The 23,150-nt window shown below is 29.6% G+C and overlaps 1 protein-coding gene across 1 annotated transcript in view; it reads left to right on the top strand.

The window, feature by feature from the left end:
• The window catches only part of LOC129958958 (carboxylesterase-like), a 502,035-nt gene that overhangs the window by 429,607 nt on the left and 49,278 nt on the right, over nucleotides 1-23,150 (top strand). Inside the window, exons 9-10 of the mRNA XM_056071717.1 lie at nucleotides 5,865-6,023; nucleotides 10,069-10,214. Coding sequence (XP_055927692.1) covers nucleotides 5,865-6,023; nucleotides 10,069-10,214 — 305 coding nt within the window. The remainder of the gene's footprint in view (nucleotides 1-5,864; nucleotides 6,024-10,068; nucleotides 10,215-23,150) is intronic.

The raw sequence follows: 23,150 nt of genomic DNA, 5'->3' as shown, positions 1-23,150 counted from the left end.
GAATGTGAATTTCTTTTTATATGAAAAAAAGGTTTTCATTTAAAGTTATGTTTCTAATCATCATTCATATTAAATGAGATTCCACTATAATTTGTATGGATATACTGTTAAATTATAAATTGAAAGCCTTAAATATATTTAAATTACTTTGGTAAATCCCTATAATTACATAATGTATGCGTTTTTATTAAGACGTAGATACTAAGGAAAGAACTAGCTAGAATATAACAAATTTCAGTTAGCAAATTGTGTTATTAATTGTATAGTTTGCTATATAAACCTAAAATAACTTTAATAAGTTTCAAAATATAATTTTCTTTATGCAAAATTTATGTGGAACCATGTAGTGTTTGATTTTTTTTATAATAATTTGTAAACACGGCTGTCTATTAAAATGTATCTGTTTTGAAGTTGGTCCCAAATATTTTATTGTATAGAATTAATTGCATTGATAATGTGACAAAAATAGGTCATTTTTAAGACTAAACTGTTTCTATTTAGGCATGAAGTATGTGAGTTTTTTCAACCAATTCGCATGCAAAATGAATCTGACGCACACGAGACATTATACACTTCGTACACAAAAAGATAATTGATATGTTTTCTAATCAATTTTAATTGAAATCTACAGCGCTATTGCACTCACCATACATTAAATATTTAATGGAATTCATTTATTCATAAATTCAATGCATGTAATATGGGTCAAGTGCAACATATTGCAGCTTGTTTTACTACTTATACCTTATTTTACTATACCGCTTAAAGTATATAAGAAATTAGATTTTTGATTACGTATATTATGAAGTTTACAACAAGCTTGTAACGGCAAGTATATTGAACTTGACTCATTAATACAGTATTAATTCAAATTAGATTGAATAAACTCCTTTTAGGGCGAATTTCCAGCAACTTTTTATAACACCGTGACTTAAAAAACATTTGTATCTCTAGCCCAAAACATCATAGAATGATTTTTTTTTCGAAATCATTTAAAATGAACTTCTTTATTTTATATTTAAAATTTACTCTTAATAAATGAAGCATCCAGCCAATTTTGGCATCCTTCCAATATATTCTGCGATTTCTTGGAATACACCCAGAGAACTATATAAAGTTGCGATAAAACTGCATGCATTTAGGTGCAATGGTTTGTAATATCCAGATTAAATAACTTGTTATGAAAATATAATTTTTTTTAAATATTCATCATCAGTCCAACAATGACTAAATCAACCTGAACGAAAATTATATTGTCAGTCACTGGTGATAGATATAAACAGAACGAAAAGTACAAAGTCAGTCACCAGTGATTGACATGATCCAAACAGAAAACGCTGGGACAGTCATCGGCGACTAACATGGCGCTTAACTTGTTAATGTTATAACACAGATAACGTAAAACAAAGAAAGCATTTAATATCAACTTAATGATCGTAGGTAAAAATAAAATAACTCAGACGATAAAAAGGGTTTTTATAAAATATATTTAAATTTTTCATTGAGAATATAGTAAAATAGAGAATATTATGAGGAAATAATAGTAGTACAGCATAAAGACTAAAATGTAGTGAAATGCTCTTTGTGTGCTATTGAGGAAACCTGTTAAAATGTGAATGAATTTTTAACTAAAAACGTATTTAAATTGTGAAAAGCCCTTTAAAGTAAGCATCTTTCTTTAATAAATAACTACCAGTTGACTTTTGTTACTTTAGACCACTATATACGCCATATAGCATTTTGATCTCTTCGGGCATACATGTTACATGACCCAATTTACAGATAGTATGTCACCCTACAAAGATTAATATGTCAAAATCCTATCAAATTTTGTTTGTGAGAATTTATAAAAGTGAATCCAGATACTAACGACAATTAAAAATTTTTTTAAAAATTACTTTCCTTAGTCTTTCAGTCACATTTAAATACAACTCAATTAAGTCAAGCGTAATCGAATTTTTCCAACCCTAAAGAATAGAATTGAATCCAAACAATGATTCATTTTAATGAACACAACGAGTTACAATGAATCTAAACAACCGCTTTTGTTACTATTTTAATGAACAGATGGCATTGCATGCATGGTTTTAGAGACAGCTTGTTCATTAAACGATTACAAAAAATATCTGACCCATTCTATTTTAATTTATTTCTACGATTTTCAGAAAGTAGTTATTTTTTATTGTCTCAGAACGTTTTCTCACGAAAAAGAAGAATGTTTCTCCTTTCGTGAACTTGTAATTTGTTTTGAAGCATGCGAGATTGGAACATAATTATGAAATAAATTGCGGCAAGCTCTAATAAAAAAAACGAACTTTTTTTAATGCAACTTATGACATACATTTAATAAATAAGCAGTATAATTTTATGCCTAAATATGGTTTTATGAGGAATTTTGTGTTTAAATTTGTTGTCAAATTACATTCTATCACATGTTAGTCGCCTTTAGGAGTCTTAGGGCTGAAGAGAGATTATCTGATTAGTCAGAAATATTGGTTATATTTCATTTTACTTGAATCGTTTAGATAAAACGTCATGTTAATGATTCCCACAAATTAGCAGACATCAAAGCCATGTTATTTTAATTGTCTTACATGTGTTTTGAGCATTATGTACATGAACCATTCTAACGCAGACAAGTGACATGACGTCATAGCGCTAATAAGAACGTAAATGTCCAATTCATCCATCTTTTACCTTTAGCGGTATTCGAATTTTTATTTATTTTGTAAACAAAGCAGATAATAATCTGAATCTTTATTCTTTAATTTTCAGCACAGGAAAAGAAATATCATGCTATTAAAAATTTGATGAAAGAATGAAAATGGTGACAGTGTAAACTAAAAAAATGAAAACCTATTGTTGAAAATTAGGTTTTAAAAAAAATTTTAACTGCCAAATTTCACATAAAATTTACTAGAATATCTTTGAAAAGATCATTTTTTGAATTTAAAGATGACATAAAAATAATTCTTGTGCTGTAATATTTTCAAAAATTATGGAAGGAAAATGTCAAAATCTGATTCAATTTTTAATTGATTAAAATTCTAATTTGTCCTGCAAAAGAATAGCTTCAAGGTACACATTCGCACAATCTAAAGTATAAATATTTGCCATGTATGGTAGCTTTAAGGCAAACAGTCTGATTAACCAACATACACACATGCATATTTATTATTATAGAAATTCAGCGCAGTAAGCAAGTCCTTAATAAAAATAAGAATTCTAAATAAAAAATGTAGTATTAATAAAGATGAGTGGAAATTAAAACACTAAAATATCGGGGGGGATACATTATTTTAGCACAATATGAGCTTAGACATAGTGAATGAAGACCTGTTGGAGCGGACTCCGTGAAATTTTCTGGAATGCTTTCCAATAAAGTTGTTTCCTTTCCTTCGCAGGAAAATTGTAAATCTTGGACGAGGAGATGAACGCCACTTATTTTCGGATTTTCACTATCCTCGAAATCGGATACTGGAGCTCTTAAAAGTGACAAACACAAGCGAGGTGCCGCATTCCTTCGATTCTCGTGTAGAGTGGCAGAGTCACGCGCGCCGACATTATAGTGGCAGATTTACACTTCTTTAAACAAGATCATATAAGAGATTTCTTTTATTTCCCTCATTGCATTTTTAAGTTATCCTATTTACCTCTGTTTGAAAATACAAATTGGCGTGCGATCTACCTAAGATTGGTGTTATTCTAAACTTTAGGTGTTACAACTGTGCAGTGGTTTTTCTTCTCTCTCTAACCTTTTGTGTTTTTCTATGAGTATCGCGTTCACTCCTATCCGTATGACGAAAAGACAAACTTTCTGTGGGGATATTCTGTTCTATCTTTAAAATAAATCTTCAAATTTGTTGTAAAGATCGCCAATCCTATTCCATCCCATTAAAGCAAAGGTTCTTTTTTAAATAGCATATTAATATAACCAGAATGATAGACATGTTATATAGACAAGCAGAACAATACATAGACATAATTTCAAAAAAAAAATTTTACTCGGTGATTTCTGAAATATGAAAATCTAGAAATTTTTGAAAACAACATTTTTTTTTTTTTTAATTGATGATTACTGTACTTTCACATCACACATGAAAAAGTTTTAAAAAAATGGGGTATTTTTTCCTCAGTATTTTCGAATGCTTTTATTACATGTTTGACGCGATGTTGAAATTAAAGTGTAAGAGAATAAAATCTGATTTTTTTAAACAATTACCCGATCTCTGACAGATTTGATCCAAAAATTGCTAGTGATCTACAACTTATACGTCAAGACCACATGGATGAGGTATTATGAATTATGCGTGGTGAGATTGAGAAACAGATTGTCTTCTCTTTGATGTATTTCGTTCAAAATTTGAAACAAATGAGCAAATATAGTATAAATACCATGAGCAAATATACTCATATATTCAGGCTGACAGACACTTATTTCTCAAAGCTATATTTTATCTAAAATGAATTCAGATTTACAATTTTTGTAAATAGACCACATACCAATTTCCATTGCACGTTCAATTTTGGACTTTATGCATTCATTAAAGCGGAAATTAATAAGATAGCACATAGGCGTGATTCCAATCAGCCGGAATGATCTCCTCGAAACGTTTTTGCACATTTTCTGATCAATTTACTTGCGTCTCTCTTAGCGACCAGCTTTAACCGAAATGAATTATCGATCAAATTAAAACTTTTAATTAATCAAATTAGAGATTTTATTTAGCATGGTATCTTAATAAATTCTTCGGCAAAATATTTTTGAGCTTCAAATTTTGATAATCATATAACTCATACTATTATAGAAATCCCTGAATCTTTCTGTTCATTGTACTATGTACTTCTCTTATTTTCTGCCAGCTCCCGTTCTATCAAATTTGAACTTTAAATTAAAGTGGAAGTGATTAAACTTCAAATAACACAAAAGCATTTTTTTTGCTGAAACCAAACAAGTTTCTTTTAAATACGATTACAGAAGACAGAATCGTTCAACATTGAAGTCTTATGTGCACTACAGAATAATTTTCATAATTTATGCAATATTTCAAAGAATTATTCAACAAAAATTTGATTCCTCGTAAGTGTTCTTCAATCAAGATTTAATTCATGATCAGCAGGAGCTGGAACCTAAAATCAAAATTAAAATAAGCACGCTGTGCTTCTAGATACGACTAATAATTATCGGGGGAGTTTTAAACACTCCTCAGCTACTGTACCTATTTTGCTAATACAAGCGAAATGAAATGCAGTCAATTAGACTAAATTTTTTAAAAAGTTCACTTTCAGTTAGAATCAATATCGTTTTTCTTCTTCTTTTTTGATGTAATTTTCTATTCCCAGAATAGAAAATTCTCTGGTCTTCAGTACACGTTCAGAATGTTCTGCAATTCGATTCCATGAAAGACTTTCCGATTATACAGATTTATTGCACTTTAAGTCAGATGTCTTGGGTCAGACGTCCTTCTGATTGGGCAATGTAGAAATTTTGATGAAGACTGCTGCTTTTTGTCTCATATTTCTGTCTCATCCAGAAATTATAAAGTTTGTCTGGAAACTTCCATCATATTGTTTTGAAACAAATCGCTTATAAATAAAACTGAAATTCTAATGAAAATTGCCTTTTTTAACTATAGAAAGATAAAATATATTATTTTTTGTGAAGTATATTACGGGAAGTATATCTACAGACCATTCACTCAAATTCCAGTACTGGAATATTCCCCTTTGGGCGTGGTATTTTTTATCAAGAATAACAGTTTCTTTTATCGATGAAAATTTTTGTGAGGGTAATTAAGTTCTTTATAACTGTTTGAATATATAGTTTGCCATTCTAGCATGTTAATTGTTACTGTATTTTTCAGGTACCACCGCCCAGGCTACAGATGCCTGGCCAGGACCAGATGACCTTTACAAGTGGGATTGGAATCAATTCTCTAAATACGTAGTGACCAGTTTGGACAGCTTTGCTCAAGGCATTGGACACGAAGCTCTGCGCATGTACAATGCTTCACAGCATAATGGTATGGTTAATAAATTTCTTTTTTAGTTAAGAAATTAATTTACATGACGTTCTAAGTTTGCTGGTTGAAATAGGAAAATCGAAAAAGTATATAATTTTTTTTTATTATTTGACTTTTTATTCCACACATTGATGTCTCAAACATATTATTATAAAGTTGCAACAACATCAGTTTTTTTTATTATTTATAGATACAATCATTATTGTATTTCGCACTTCCAACAATCTGAAGTACTTTTACATTTAAACACTTGTGGTGGCAAGAAATTCACAGATGCGCGTACCAAAACAGTCCCTGTAATTTGTAGTAAAAGGATGAAAAGCATCCTATACCTTATGGGTATCAGAAAATAAAAACTTACATCTTCTAAATGAATTAATTTTCGGCCTAAGACTGTGTTCCTGTAAACTGTGCTCCTGCAAGCATTATCAATCGACAGGTTGTGAACATCACTTTTGCTTCGTGGTAATTGCTTGCTGATGTATGTAGTATGTCGCTGGCGATTCTGTGACAAAAGCATGTCGACGTGAGTGGCTCGGGTTTCCACCGTAAATGATTAAAAGTCTTTAGTTTTCGCAAGAAACTTTAGTGAAATTTTACGTTCCTTTCGGCAGAGAAAGAAAGCTTCTCAAACGTCTTACAATTCAAGGCCGATTTTCATACTAATGTTTGAGCCACGATGACGGTAGCAAAGTTTTCCCTCAAGATAGACGGTCTCCAGGCTTGCAACTCGATTCTATTAAACTATTGCAACGTAATTGGATTTGGTGCACTTTAAATCCGGAACCAAATGTCATTTTTTTGGATAGGGAGTGCCAGATTTGGCTTCCATCTTCATTATCTTACTGATGGTTCAAAATTAAGTGTTCCTCTATAGCTTCAATTACGGCAGAGAAAGAAAGATAATGAAGATGGGCTATAGCTAAATCTGCTATTGCGCAAGTGCCTTGATAAAGCATTTTCTTTTCCATTATGCGATCTTTCAACAATTGTAAGTGCTATTGAAAACATAATTCCCATGTTGTTCAAAAGTAAACAAGCCAAAAATGTAAAAATATATTTTTTTTTCGAAAATTAAGAATTAAGTTATAAAATTTTATATATAAATAAATATGGAAATAACATGTTTATTTTTGTATATATTGTAAACTTACACATAATAATTTTCTCCTATTCCTCGATTACGGTTGAGCAAATATTATGGAAGAAAGTAAAGACGGCAAAAAACAACAATTTTAAAAATTTAAAAATTAAGATCAATTTTTAATTAAAATGAATGGAATGTTAGTAATTGCTTTATTACGATTTCATTATCAAAGCTAATTTATATCTAATTATAAAATTATTTCTTAGTTTTTTTATTAATTTATGACTTAAAAATTCAAAATTTAGTGAACTTCAAAGCTACAATTTAATTTAAATTATAACATTTTCAAAGATATTATATAAAAAATCATTCAAGGTTTTATTATAATTATTACCAGAATTATATCTTGAAACAAAGGCATCAAAATTAGTTCCTTTATAAAAAATAATTCTTATATTCATATTCAAGCATCAGTAAACAATTTGTAAGCAGAATGAGCTCCTTTTTCTCATTAATTATGCATATATTATACAAAACACACACTTATTAGTTGAAGAATGTAACCAAAATCAATTTCTTTTAAGTCCACGTAGTTGCTAAAGCATTACGAAATCTATTTCTATCTATATTTTTTTTTTCTTTTTTCAAAAATTTGAAATTTTCACTAATGCTATAGTTGTTAAGTCAGATTTTCATTAAACAAACGGCAATTCGAAATATGCATCTTTTGAATTCGAAAATAGATTTTTATCTCATACTTGATTAAAGATTGAAAGCTCGAAATTCGACTGAATAGTACAAAAGAAATTCGAATCCTGTGCACGAAAATGAGATTTAATTAAGCCATTAAATCAAGCATTCTCATACATTTTTCCTTAATTATCGTATTTTCTATGCTCTCAATCATTAATTTTCCTTCGAAGGTAGTTCATTACTTGCTTTTCCGGAAATTCTGAAAGGTTACTAAGAATACATAAAATATAAACATTTTCTACCTTGCTAATTAATTCAAGCTTTATCGCAAGAAGAAATTCCAAAATCAAGATTAATTGTGAGCTGTTTGCTTTGTTTTGATCCAATGGATAATTTCGACTTCAAAGACTTTTCGAACGCAATGTTTAAATGGTGATTTTTTTCATAAAATTATGCACCAAAACCATTTTTAATTAATGTAGCTTTTTGAAAAGACTTGAAGGAGAAACTATCACCGTCAATAGTTAGGTTTATTACTTTTGTCTCCTTTGAACAGTAATTAGAAACTAATCTCCCTAGATTTTACTCCTCAAACGTAAACTTCAAATAATTTCAAAGAAAATGGCGCATCTTTAAATAGGTAAGTAAACAAATAAAGGAATAGTTCTAAAACTTCATATATGTCTTTCGGCGAACGAAAGCAACTCATTAATTGAAAGGATAACTACAAACACAATTTGCTTTTGGAAGCTTTTGAGTTAAGTAACTGAAATGGGTATTTTTAATGATGCATATAATCATTTATGGGAAAAAAAATATTTTCATCGTAATACATTAAAAATTCGAAAAGGCTTCGAAAAATACAAAAAGTTAAACCGTTAATACATATGCATTTGCTTATTCAACTCTTATTAGGGATTAAAATAAGAAAAAGCTTAAATGTTGGCATTGAAAAGAAGAAAAAAATCGTTTGCTTTTAATGGCTGCTGCTGTATATTCTTTCTCTTAACCGATTCTATTTTCGTCCACTTTTCAATATAAGTAAATCTTCTCTTTTATATCTTATTTGTTCGCCACACAAAAGGAGAAGATATTTCGTTTTATGAAACTGTTCTGCAGAAGAGGTAAACATGTATAAAATTGCTTTTACATATAAAGTTCTAGAGTTAAGATGTCCAAAATAACTCGAATAAAATTTGAAAAAAAAAGAAAGAAAAACTCAAAAATATGGAAATTTAGGTTACCAAAATAGTACAAATGCAATGCAAAAGAAATAAATTATCAAAAAGCATGTACTCGAATTTCAAAAGGTTACTTAAAATGTTCTGGTGGGAACAAAAGGTATGTTTTGAAAATTTCTTTTGGTTTGTCTGGAATTTCAAAAGACTGTTTTTCTGGTTATATAAATAGGACCATTTTTTTTTTCTAAAAGCATTTTTTTTACTTGCAGTCTTATTTAAAATAACTGGCAAGGTTTAACCATTCATTGCCGGGTAATTCACCAGTAATTCCCACCTTCTATCTAATTATATTTCTATACTATAGTTTAGGAGATAACAATTATTAGAATTAATTAGATAGAATATTAGGCGTGAGTCATAGAAACGAACGTATTAATTAGCATACTATAAGTCCTGAATCAAAAATTTTGTTCTGAAAAAAATAAAGAATAATAATATGTAGGGAAATAAATAATAGACAATATTTAGGAAATAATAGGTACGGAATTAAATCACATTAATCTATATAAAGGAAATAAAAAATCGCCATAAATTATTTATTCAATAATACCAATGAATTGATGAGATTTTTACTCATGTAGTCAGAATCGAATACTATTATGTCAAGAGAAACACTGAATTCGGTAATAGACTCGGCTGCTTAGCGCGTTTATACGCTTTAGAATTTATTTTAGAATTAGACATTTAGAATTCCTTTTCCTAGGAGAAAGTTAAAGAAATATCTTAGTAGAAGTTGTTTTTTCTTTAAACATTTGGTTTTCTTTATAGACTCATTAATGATAGAAATATTAAAAATAAAGCTTGGGATAATTCACATTCATAGCAATAATATTAATAATTTTAATCTGGTTTAATTTTATGACTCTTATAAAAAAAACTTTGCTTTGACCTCATTTCATATAAAAACTTTGTTGTCGACCTTATTTCAAATTGTATCGCATTTCTTTCTATTATTTAATCATATTTTTAAATTTTAAGTTTCTTTATATTCAAAATTTCATTTTACTATCCTCTGCCTCTTCAGATTTCGAATCGGCGGAGGAGGTGTACAGCAGCATGGTGAGTGACCTCCGGCAGACCTGCCCCATCGACCGGATGTGCCGAATTCTGGCCAACGCCACCACTTCCGCCCTCTACAGATATGTGGTCACAGCGACGCCATCCGCACCCGTGAGTTATTTTCTTATCGTTCAAAATAAAATATTTGCTCTCTAAGAATGTTGCAAAATGCTAAACCTTCCGAATTTTTATTATTTTAAGCATTAGAAATGTTCTCATATTCTTGTATCAGATTTTCTATTTCATGAAAGTTAAAAATAACTTCATGAGCCGCGTACCCCTTTAAGTTCATTGAATAATATTATTACTTAATTTAACCTTAAGATAACAGTATTTCATTTCAAACAAATATGTATTCGTTAAAAACAGATATTTAAAAATATTTTGAAAAAAATTATCTGTTAATTTTATTACTAAAAATTATTTTTTAATTGTTGAACTACAATTGGAAAAAGTGGATTAACGCAATGATTTAAAAATTTATTTCAAGTGACTTCTATTATTTAAATTTGAGGAAAAAAAGTCGTTATCTTCAGCTGCTTATAATGATAAACATAAATGTAAAAACTTATCGTGTTTCGAAGTATTGATTTGCAATGATAAAAAAGGAATAATGGAAAATATTCTAGAATAAATAGTTCTGGAAGTTTCTTTTGTTAGATTTGTTATTTTAATAATCACTTGTTTTAATTTTTGTATCTTTATATTTTAATATTTAAAAATTATATAAAGAATGAAGGAATAGGGGAAAAACGAAGTTATATAAGAATATTAGATAAAAGAAAATTTTGAAAATGTTTTCTGCTATTATGGTCATTCCTGCTTTTAGAGCTCCTAGCATCAAGAGGCCAAGATGCGCTTGTGATACTTTAACTTTATCCTCCTTTCCAATTTTTGCACTTTACCTTAATGGCAGACGAGAGGCTCTTCCTCCTTGGCTAGCGACAAGATAGACGCAGTTTTCCAAGAGCCTTCTCTCTGGTGTGGTGTAGAATTGTGGAGAAGATTGCCAGCTCAGGTGCCATCATTTCATATGATCGCGGTTCAAAATTACGAGGTCCGTTTTAAAATAACCCCAGTGATGCTTTATAAAGGGACGTTAATAAAACAACTTTCCAAGAGCCAGTCTTAAGGAACGTTACATAGTCAAAATTTCAATTTCATTGATGTCATTTTCAAAACCAAATATGAGGAAGGAACGAAAAAAAATCAGTTATGCTACGAGTGATACTCATCCTTACTACGTCACTATTCAGCATTCGGAACTACCACCATTCTAACACACCTCGGATTCGCCTTGCATAGCAGCCTTGTAGAGAAGTGGCAATCCTGGGATAATCTTATAGTCATCTTCCATTTGACAATTATGTTCTCTGATGCTCAGTGCTTCAGTTGATTTATGGTTTATCCATCTGAAATGCATAGTCTGCTGAAAATCAAGCAACTACCAAGTCACTGACTTGAGGTTTGATTCACAGATGTATTAATACTTTTGTGTATTACTTGTTTACCATGATTGCGCGATGACATAGTGATTCCGAATTTCATTGTTCTGTGTTCTTCATAAAATAATCCAACAAAAGCTCTGAAAGATTTAGTAAAAGATGAAATTTAAATATAGATAAGAACACCGAATAAAGTTACACTCAGAGCAATGTTACAGCTATCATGTAACTCGATAAGCAATATGCCAAAGACTTAAAGTCTTAAAGAACCTCAACCCAAGATATTATAACTGCTTAGGCGTATAGACACTATTGTCCTCCCTGCTTTAACTTAAAAATTTGTCCAATTCTAAGCATTTGTAAGACATGACACACTGCCAAGCTGCGCCACCAATTCAGAAAAATATCTCTTAAGTTCAATTTATATCTTCATCAGAAATTCTTTAATTAAAGCGTTAATCATCACTTGAAATAAATGTGCTTCGCAGATAATATATTTGTTCGGGCTACATGGTCACATATGCTTCATCTATTCTTTTTCTTTTTATCCATAGATCAACGACAATTAATACTGTCCCTAGAAATGAATAATTATGGGTAAAACGTGGTCTGCAAATAAAATGAGCTGAATGGTTTTACTTTTATATCATGTATATTATTAATAATATAAATAATAATGACTTATTGCCATCTGCTGAATTATTTGATAATCAATCGTTGATAAAGCTTATATTCGTCATTGGAATATAGAAAAGGATCATTCATTAATTTCTGCTAACGTAACTGTTTGCATTTCTGTCGCCTCCTTTATGCGGCGCTACTAGTTTATTTATAACTTCATACTTTTAAATAATTAAGATTGCTCGCTAAACCAAGAGACACGAGAAGACCTTTAGTTTTTCGCACTCGCTCTCAGTTTAAAAATCGCACTTTTCCAAGACGCAAGTTAGTTAGTTTTTTTTTTTTTTTTCTTCTTCTTCTTCTTTCTGGCATACGAGGTGTTGCAATGATCAGAAAATTCGAACTAGAAATGTTTGCGAATGTTCACATTTTGGACCTCCTTGAGTTCGAAAAACACATTTCTGGAAAATGTCCGTCTGTAACAAAAATAACTCAAACACACATTAAGCTAGATGGATGAAATTTGGTATATAGTCTTTATACCAACGTTGTAATATGAGTCCTTTCAAATTTTGAGCAAAATTGGTCCAGAGGATGTCTGATTGTCTGACTCCGCAGCATGCATTAACTCGGTAACTACAAAATGAAGAGCGATAAGAAAATGAAATTTCGCATACTGTTTAGACACCTATCAAATTTTGAGCCAAATCCAACCAGGAGTTATCGACTGTCGGTCTGTATTTTCAGAAACATGCAAACGCGATCACTTAAAAACAGAATGCTTTAGATTTATCAAATTTGGTATGCGATTTCATGACAATCAGTGTAGTATTGTTTTAAATTTTTGTTTCAATCGGTTTAAAAAACGCTTCTAAAATACTACTTCGAAATTTGGAAACTGTTCATCGCATGCTAGGAATTAATCGACAGAGTGCTCTCCAATATCACATGACAGATTTAGTAAAAAAATTTCGTGACTTTTGTGCGATGCAATGCATTCTCTGGAATAACACTTTTATTAGAGATTATGCGAAAAGGTTTTGAGAAGACCACCCCACTGTTTTGTTTTTTGTCGCTATTTTAATGATTTTCTTGCAACCGGGCTCTTACGAATTGTAAATATTTTCAAGAACCTGTAAATATCATGTAGATAGTAGAAAATAATCTTTAAACCAAGCTTTATTTTATTTGATTGGATTTTCCCACTCATTATAATAAATTCCGGAATATTCCAGTAATGACAAACTTATGATCGGATTCAGCATATAGATAGTATAAATTACCGCAACATAACAGCTTTTCCTTCTCGTAACTGACAAGATGTCTTTTCCAAAACACACAAAATGATATGTTGAGCCAAAATGTGTGGTAAGAATTATTTCACAACTGTTCCTTGTAACTGCGAATACACAGCAAGAATAGGCTCGTTAGTATTTTGAATCATGTATTCGTCACCCGGTCTACATGAATGTTTTGATTGAGGAAGCCTTCCAGTTCAAAAATATTATTTTTTACAACTTTATTAAAAAAATAATTTTGTCAATGAACATTATATCAACATTTTTATAATTTTGCAAAGATAATGATTCAGTTATTTCCCTTATTCAAGCAAGCCTAAACAATTTTTTTGTGTTGTGGTGATTAAAGTGTTAAAAAAGAAATTTTGTCTACATTCAAATTATTTTTGCAAAAACTTCAATCTAATACTAAGAATAATTTCCATACGAAAGTTTATTTTCTCTTAAATTAAGTTTTCATTACTGTATAATAAGTTTCCCAATCAGTACTCTGTATAATACATTAAAGCTACACTTTGATAAGATGCTAAAATAGATTAGTAAAATAAAAAATGATTATGGTTTTTAAGAAATTAATTTTACCCTTATTATCACCCTAATATTCTTTTTCTTAATTTGCTTTTGTGCATGGAATTTCAAGAAAAATTATCTAAGGAAGAAAATGGAAATCTGTAATAAAAAAACAAATATCCCACCATTTTTGTATCAAATATTAATCATAATATCGATTAAGCGTTTGAATGGAAAGATAAAAGAAAAACATTTTACATCTAAAAATAAAACCTCAATGAGCTTCAACCGTGGCTACAAAGCTATCTGAAATAAAAACCAAAGACAGAAAAATTATTATCCCAGTGAAAGCACCCAGAATATCGATTACTTAACCAGCTGATATTCCACGATGATGAAGAAAAAGAAGAAAAAAAAGTTGGATCTGCGTTTTCTTGGCAGCTTTTATTTCGGAAGCCAGATAGATATCCGAAAACCCAAAGGAATTGAAAAGTTAGAAGAAACTATCTTGCTCAGAACACATTTCAGTAGTTTCTTTTCATAAAAGTATGCGTTTTCAATCTGCTTTTAAAATGGATAACCTTTCTTCATACTTCCCTTGAGTAAAAAAAAAGAGATAATATATATATATATATATATATATATATATATATATATATATATATAAAAGCAAAATTTATTTTTCCTTATCAGTCTCAGTCAACTGAAGTCTTTCATGAACTACTATTGTGAATATGACAAAAAAACATGCAGCGTACCGAGAAAAATCTGTCTTAGAAATGCTCATTGTAAGAAATATATAAAATTATTCCAGGAAGAAGCTGCAGGTGGCAGTGGAGTGATTGAGCATAATGACAGCGGCATGCTGTGCAGTTTCTGTTTCTGATATGTACTATGGTTATTTTGATAGATTATCTCTTCGGTTTCTTTTGTTTTGCTGTCGATTTCGTTTCGTTTCTTTAAGTTTCATCTAAAGAATCGACTGCATGAGAAAATGAAATCGGTTGAAAATTTTTAGTGGAATAATTATTATTTTTATTAATATCCAAACTGTCCATGTGAAGGTATGAACTTTAGAAAGAACTTTAATGGCCTTTTCGTATCCATCATTCGAAGGAAACTGCGTTTGAAATACAAATTCTTTTCTTTTTTCTGTTGATTGATAGTCAAATATTTGCCGCCTTTAGCGATTAGCTTGTTTGCCTAGACTTTTGACTTTTTAGTTAATGATACGAATAATATGGAATATATTTTTTGAAGCTATATTTTCTTGCTTCATATGACTGAAAGATGTGAATTAAATTGAATCAGTCTGCTATAAATTACTGATGTGCAAATTTTAAAAAAACGAATATACTGCAAAATAAAATGGGAAGTGAAGACCCCACTTCAAGGTAATATCAAAAAAATGTAGTGTTTAAATCTTAATTTTATTTATTAGCAAAAGAATGCGAATAAGTGTTTTGATGGATAAGTGTTTGAATTTCATTACAACATTGTTTCAGACTGATATAAAAGCAAATTAAAAGATTTATATATGTTAAAAAAATATACAGAAATAAAACTGATATCATCAAATATATATATATATATATATATATATATATATATATATATATATATATATATATATATATATATATATATATATATATATATATATATATATATATATATATATATATATATATATATATATATATATATATATATATATATATTAATTTTACAATAATGCGTAAATTATTTTGAGAAATAATAGTTTTGGAAGATATGGACACCAGTTTCCATGGACAAGTTATACCGATTATCCATCTGGCAGTTGTTAAGCCTACTTTCGCACTCAATTAAATTTGTGACAATTTTTCCAATGATTTCGATTATTATTATTTTTTTTACATTTTTTTCCTCTGATTGAAACATTTCAGAAATTTTAATAATATTTTGCAGCTTCATTAATTATTTAAATGACGCTTTGATTTCAATGTAGCTAAAAAACTTTCTATGTAGAAATCTTTATTTACATTTGACTGTTGCCATTCTACAATAAATAATAAGAGCTCTTTCTGTGCCACATGCGTTGTCGTATTATATACATATATATATGTTACGGCCAAAGCCCGAAGTACGGCAGTTCGTGAATTGGCTGGCCAATTCGCGAACTGTCCAAGAGGTTTGACCAAAGTCCGAAATATTTGCAATTAATATTGTATTTTCTACTTTGGCTGGCCATTTCACGAAGTGGCCAAAGCCCGATGTGATAATCTATACTTATAAATAAAGCTCAATGTATGTTTGTACGTGTGTGTGTGCGTGTGCGTGTGTTGGCGCTCTACAGTTCAAACCATTTGACATACAGTTATCAAATTTAGCATATATATACCTTGGAGGTCGGGAATGTGCACCATTGAGCGATTTTTTTAAATTGTTAATTAGAATTTTAATTAAAAATTAAGCGTAATTTCAGCGTTTTGTCGCTATAACCAGAAAATATTACAGCGCAAAACGATTTTTGCATCAAAATAAAGCTTTTTTAATTAAAGCTTAAAATTTACTTTATAAATTATGCTTAGATTAAATTATGCTAAAATTTAATCTGCACGAGCACGTCAAATTAAAAAAATAGCTTTTATCAACGTGTTGCCATCACATCGATAGAAGTTTAAATTAAAAAATAAATCAACTAGTGTTGCAAATTTAATAAACAAAATTGTAATTTTCGGCAGGTGTCTGTATAAAATGAAAAAAAAATGAAATAAGATATTTTCTGAAAAGTATAAGGAGGAAAAGTTTTCTATGAACTTTGACAATACCTATATTATTAATTCAATAAAACAATTTAATTTAAGGCAAACATAGTTTAATAAATATACTTAGGATAATCATTCTAATCAGCGACCATCAGCTAATTTGGGGCATGCATTTGCTAACAAAATGGTCTAAAGGAACTAAATAATTATATTTAATATAACTTTAGTCAATAAATGCTCCGATGAATCAGGAATTTTAAATTTTTACATAGGTCCTCTGCCCTTTGAATCATATTTAACAAAATATTCCTGAGACACCAATATTTTTAATAAAAATTGTTGAATTCCAACCAACTAAATCAATCACTAAAACTGACTGATTTATGAAATTTCAATATCACTCTTCTATAAAAACTGGCGATTTTAGACTACTTCACCGACTGTCTCAATGAAGATACGCTAATCCTCTGCAGGGTTTCTCGACAGTGATTGGCCTGTGATTATAAAACTGATGCATAAAAGCTTTATGAATCGATCAGATTCATCGCAGAAGATAAGGACGTTTATTTATTTATTTAAAAGTTGGTGTCAAGAGTATTTCTCAAAATATGATTCCTTGGGACCAAAGGATTGTTAAAATTTAAAATTCGTAATTTTTTCATAAGTTCATTTATTGACTGAAATAAAAAATTTTTATTTGCATCGTCCTTTTGAAAGTAAAAAATTAATTTTACGATGAATCAGAGAAATTTTTGTTGAATAATCCTTTAAGATATTATATAAATTATTCTGCAGTGCACATATAATTTCACTGCCGAACGACTTTGATTTCAATTTTCATATTTAAAAAAAGACATGGTTAGCTTGAATATAAAAAGTTTTTATATTGATTGCAGTTTAACATTTCCACTTTAATTTAAAGTAGAAATTTTATGGATACTGACAGAACATTAGAGAAAGTAGTACAATGAAACAGAACTGTTTAAGGCCTACATAAAAGTACGACTGAATCATATAACTACCAAAATATGAAGCTCTAAACTTTTTGCAGAAAAAGCTAGAAAGAGAACAAGTTACATTAATTGAAAATTTTAGCGATCATTAATACTGGTGAACCGACTGGTCGCCAAAGGCGACTAGTAGTAAATAAATATAATGACATTCATGTATAAAATATAAATAAGGACATGTTGTAAGTGAAATTCGACAGATGACGCCAACAAAGAAATGTCTTTAAATGATATTAATAACAAAACTATTTGTTCTTCATATTTGTTTTAATTAGCCCTTATTTTTGCTATTTGCCTTTGCAAAAAATTTCATATTTTTTGAAGCGATATTTCGGGAGACAATGTCATCTGGAATCTTTAACATTAGGTCCATGGAGCACAAAAAGACTAAGGATCACCCTTAAAGGTAATTGGAAACTGAGTACTCAATTTGCCTTTGTATTCATACTCGATACGCAACGCCTTTGCTCAAGATATAATTCGTTCATTTTGACGGGCGTAAATCTAATCTTCACGCTATCTCGTTGTTACAGTATATACGTTCACTGAATAATTTCTATTATGGCTTTAATATGAGAACAGAATAACACGATATCATATTTTTATATATTACAAGCTTATTTTTAACTCAGAGGTGTCACTTATATTTGAACTCGTTTCTGAAACAATTGTACTTAAAAAAAAAAACAGTACACAGAAATACTCATTTTTAAATATTTCATTTTTAACAGGGTGTAAAATAATCTACTCTTGATTCCTTTCTTCTTACTTTGGCCGATCGTCCCAAGCCATTTCGCGAATTGGCCGGCCAAAGCCCGAAATCAAGAAAAGATCGAACATTGGCCGGTAAGTTTACAGCATCGTTGGCCAGATCGCGAATTGGCCTAATTCGGGCTTTGGGCGTAAAATATATAAAGAGAGAGAGAGAGAGATTTGAGCTTTGATGATGCATCCTATTTGGAATATTTATCACTATTTCAATTCACATAGAGGTAAAGATACTTAGGGTACAAGAGCTTGTTTAATCAATTTTTGTCTTTAAAGTGAATTGATACTTTGGCTTAATTGCAGATTTAAGTATCAAACTTGTGCACATATTTCAAGAGACATCGCGGAATCATGGCAATAATCTTAGTGTAGAAAATTTCTGTTCTTCTGTACAGGAGGAAGGTTTCGATTTCAGACCTGGCCATGCTGTTTGTTATTACCGTTTAAAATAGAACTGCAATTAAACTACCACCATCTGCGAAACAATTCGGAGGTACATTTAAAACAATTTAGGCATTGAAAAGTCAAAATGGCAACTATATTTTATCATAAAACTTCAGCATATTTTTTCTTGTTTATCTGCTATTTCTTTAAAAATAATAATACCTCCAGTTTATACAAGCTTAGCCAATCAAGTAAGATCAACTCTCAACCCACAAAGTTCATGTTCCTTTTTTGCATTTATAATTTTTAAATATTTATTATATGTCTAGATAGCCTCTTACAAAAATTATCATACTTGATAATAAGATTTTCTTTCATTCATTTAATTTTTTTACAAAGAAATACGGGAGAAACAACACATATTGTTGGGAATTCATTCTAAATGTTTCAAGCTAAACTTTTCTTCGTGGATCAAGTACGTATTCATGGTTAGAAATATAATTCACAATATCTGAAAGACCGAGTTCCGCTTGGCAGGTGTTTTTTTGTGTGTGTGGGGGGGGCTTTTTTTTCCCTCTCCTTTTGTAATATCGTGTTTTTTTTGTTTTGTTTTTTCGTTGAGAATATTTAGATATGAATCACATACTGATTATATACGAATACTTTTCAATCGTACCAATACTTTTTAACCTACTTACGAACTGCTCATTTAAATAAAAAAAATCATGAATAAATTTAGTTTAACATGCTATTCAAAACAATCTGCTAATATCACAGTATTCAGTTTACAGTTTCGTTATCTATCATTACTTATATTTTTGAACTTACCTTCAGTTTTGCCATGGTGGAATCGGATCTGAAATGGCGCCATATGACATTGCCAGCATGAGAGTAGATAGAAGCAATGTCTAATAATTAGTTATAAAAATTGCTGTTTTTGTGTGTAAAATCGCTTTTTTTCAAGAAAGACACCTATGCAGATAAACTTAAAAAGCAAAAATATTAAATATAGGTACATAGGTAAAAATAAAAAAAATTAAGCAAAAAGGGAGGGTCGAACCCAGAACCCGCAACACAAGCGTCGTTTACGTTTTCTGACCACTATACTTCACTGAACATACTTCGAAGCGGAAGTTGAATATACTTATTCTAAAGTTAGTTATAAAAAAGTGTTTTTAGTGTGTGTGTAAAATCGCGTTTTTTCAGGAAAAGCACCTATGCAGATAAGCTTAAAAACAAAACCTTATATAAATATAAAATTTGATCCAAATCGTTAGAGCCGTTTCCGAAATACGCGAAGTAAATAAATTTATACATATGCAAGAATTGTTCGGTTAAAGTTATAAGATTTCAGCTACGCTACCATAACAACGCCATTAGAAAAGAAAATGTTATTGAATTAGTGAAATTGTATCTAGTTTCAACATGTTTTGCCCCAACTTTTATTATGCCCTTTTTATATTTCAGTGGATTGATTTATAATGTATAATTATTAAAATATTTCATAAGAATATTATTTTTTCCAACACTTCAAAAGTTTAATTAAACTTGTACATCAACTAACTCTTTTTGAAATTATTTAAATTTACTACATTCACAAAACTCAGACAAATAGTTCAAATAATAAACATTTGCTTGAGGTTATATCAACTAAAATGTTTTTGTTTTGTTTTGGGGGAAAGTGCATGCACACAAGCTTCTTTTATTTTGCGCCACAACTCGAAATGAACTTTATTAGCTCGCGCTGCACTTTGCCGTTGCTCCAGAGCAGCCTCCTATAAAGAGCAATAAAATTCTAACTGTATGGGCCTGGAATTCTGAGTGTTTCCACCATTGCACCACTTGAATAAGCAATGAACTGTTTTCTATCTCGACCATTTATTTCTCAATGCAACTTAGTAACCATTTTCAAATTTTTGAACTCTTTTTGAGCTTATATTTTGCACTAATATTCCAATTTTTTTTAATTAATTGCATAAACAGAGCATATTAATTCATTGCATTTACATCAGCATAAACACATAAACAAGATTTCTCTTCATTAGTTAATGTTTTCCAAAATACAATTTTTTTTTATTCCAAATACACATTAAGATTATGTTGGCTTTTACTAGCCTAATGTATAGTTTTACATTTTGAATTTATGTTTTTGAGTAAAAGATAATGTGTCATCTCTTCTGATTTTAGCTACAATAATATGAAAGAAAACAGCAATTATAGTATGGAAACTTTTTAATTTATACTTTACGATCTAATGAGTCGATCGGGTTACTTGTTAATATGAACTGTGAAATACCGAAGAGAACTTCTAGAACCAAACTTATAAATCGAATTGCGCTATTTTCTGATAATCTATTAATACTCATAGACAGTGTTGTTAATTAACATTGAAACATTTATGTAAATCTAACTAAATATATTTAATTAAAATAATTCCAATATAGGTTAAACTAGATTAATATTACAATAAAAAAAATAATTAATTCCAACATAAGTAGAAAAAATTGAAAAATGCTGAAAATTAATAAATGACCATAATTTAATTAGAGTTCTTATATGTAAATGAAATCATGTTACCGAAGAGAACGTAAAGCAAAAAATAAATTTTTATTTCAGTTAATGCATTTTTTCATTTCCATTAAGAGAGGAATTTCCCACGACGCACTGTAGATTAAAAAATTGTATCGTCAGCCATTTTTATGTTTATCATCTGAGCATAATTGAACCCATTATATTTAAAAGAAAAGATCGTGTCTGAATTCAACATTTAAGAATTCAGCTGAGAGAATATATAGAGATTTTCAACCAAAATCAACATCTATTTCAATTAAAAAATGTTAATGCCGAAAATTTATAAATTCTCCATAAGATCAAACCCAATTCGCGAAACTTTCCTTGTTTCTTGATGTTTTTGTTTCCTAAAAATGCAAGCATCTGTTGTTGTTGTTGTTCGTTTAAAAAAGGGGCAGACCTCAATATGTAATTTAAAAAATTATAAATGCTTCATAGGATCAAACCGAATGATATGCATCGGGAAACAAAGACGTTAAGCGTTTGAAACAGGAAACAAAGATGTTAATGCATAAAGAAAACCGAGAGATTTTCCTTGTTTCTTAACGTCTTTGTTTCCTGATCTTCGTATACTTTTATTCTTAATCTAATATAAGTTTCAATGATTTTCAATTAAATACAATATAGGGTAATTTTAACGATACAGGCATACAGTACATACATACAGTCTAGTGGGAAAATATAAACATTGTAAAAATAGCAACTACTTGAAAATTAATAGTAGAACTATTTCGTTAAGGTAAACTATGTTCTCATCTTATTAACATGTGAGAACATGATATTGTTTTGGTTTGGGGATTTTGAAACCTCAAAATGCAGAGGCAGAAAATTGGCGATTTATCGCTTTTGAGACATTAATTTTTCGTTTTATTAGAAATTATTAATAGGGTTATTAGAGAATGATTTTTAAAAAAAATTGTCTTATTTAGCGATTTATCGCCTTTCTATCCACGAAATTATCCGAGACTACCACTTTTCGATTCTACCTCGCTAAGGGGTAAGACGCGAAAGGATTAGCTCATTTTCGTATTTCTTTTTCATTCTTTGACCTTGATTTCTGTCTCAATATGTACTTTCTCGTTCATTGTGTGTGTATTTTTCACTTGTATGCGAATACAGTATAGTTTCTAACCATACATTTTTTTTATTTATTTATTTTAACTCAAAATTGGGCATTGACTGCTTATATGGTTAGTTCAAATGGAAAAAAAAGCTTTCGGTCTTGGCAAAAAAAAAATATTTTATGTAATATCATTAAATGTGAACCAAATCATCCACCCTTGTTGATTTCAAAATGTTATCAAAAAATTTAATAAAAAATAAAAAGAAGTGCTTAAACGCAAAAATGTATTATTATTTTATAAAAAAAAAAAAGAGAATTAAATTTTAAGAACAGAAAACTTTTATTTTTTCATCAGAATTTTAAGTTTAGACTCCTTCCAGTAAATAAAAATTGTTCTGAAGTATTTTTTTTAATTAGATTTTTTCCCACAATATTACGAATTACCCGCAATTGTTTCACTTTCTAAATCCGCAAATAATTTGAGTTCACTTTAAATGCGAATAGCTCTTCCTTTCCTCTTTCCTCTCACACCTTTTTTTTTTTTTTTTTGCTTAAATAAACGCATCCTGCAGAAAGCGGATTGTTTTCGAATTCTTGAATGAATAATCTAGTTGATGTGTTATACGA

Source organism: Argiope bruennichi, chromosome 2 (genome assembly GCF_947563725.1).
Source record: "Argiope bruennichi chromosome 2, qqArgBrue1.1, whole genome shotgun sequence".
Taxonomy (NCBI): domain Eukaryota; kingdom Metazoa; phylum Arthropoda; class Arachnida; order Araneae; family Araneidae; genus Argiope; species Argiope bruennichi.
The sequence above is the reverse complement of the archived record's forward strand: the minus strand, read 5'-3'. Positions and strand labels throughout refer to the sequence as shown.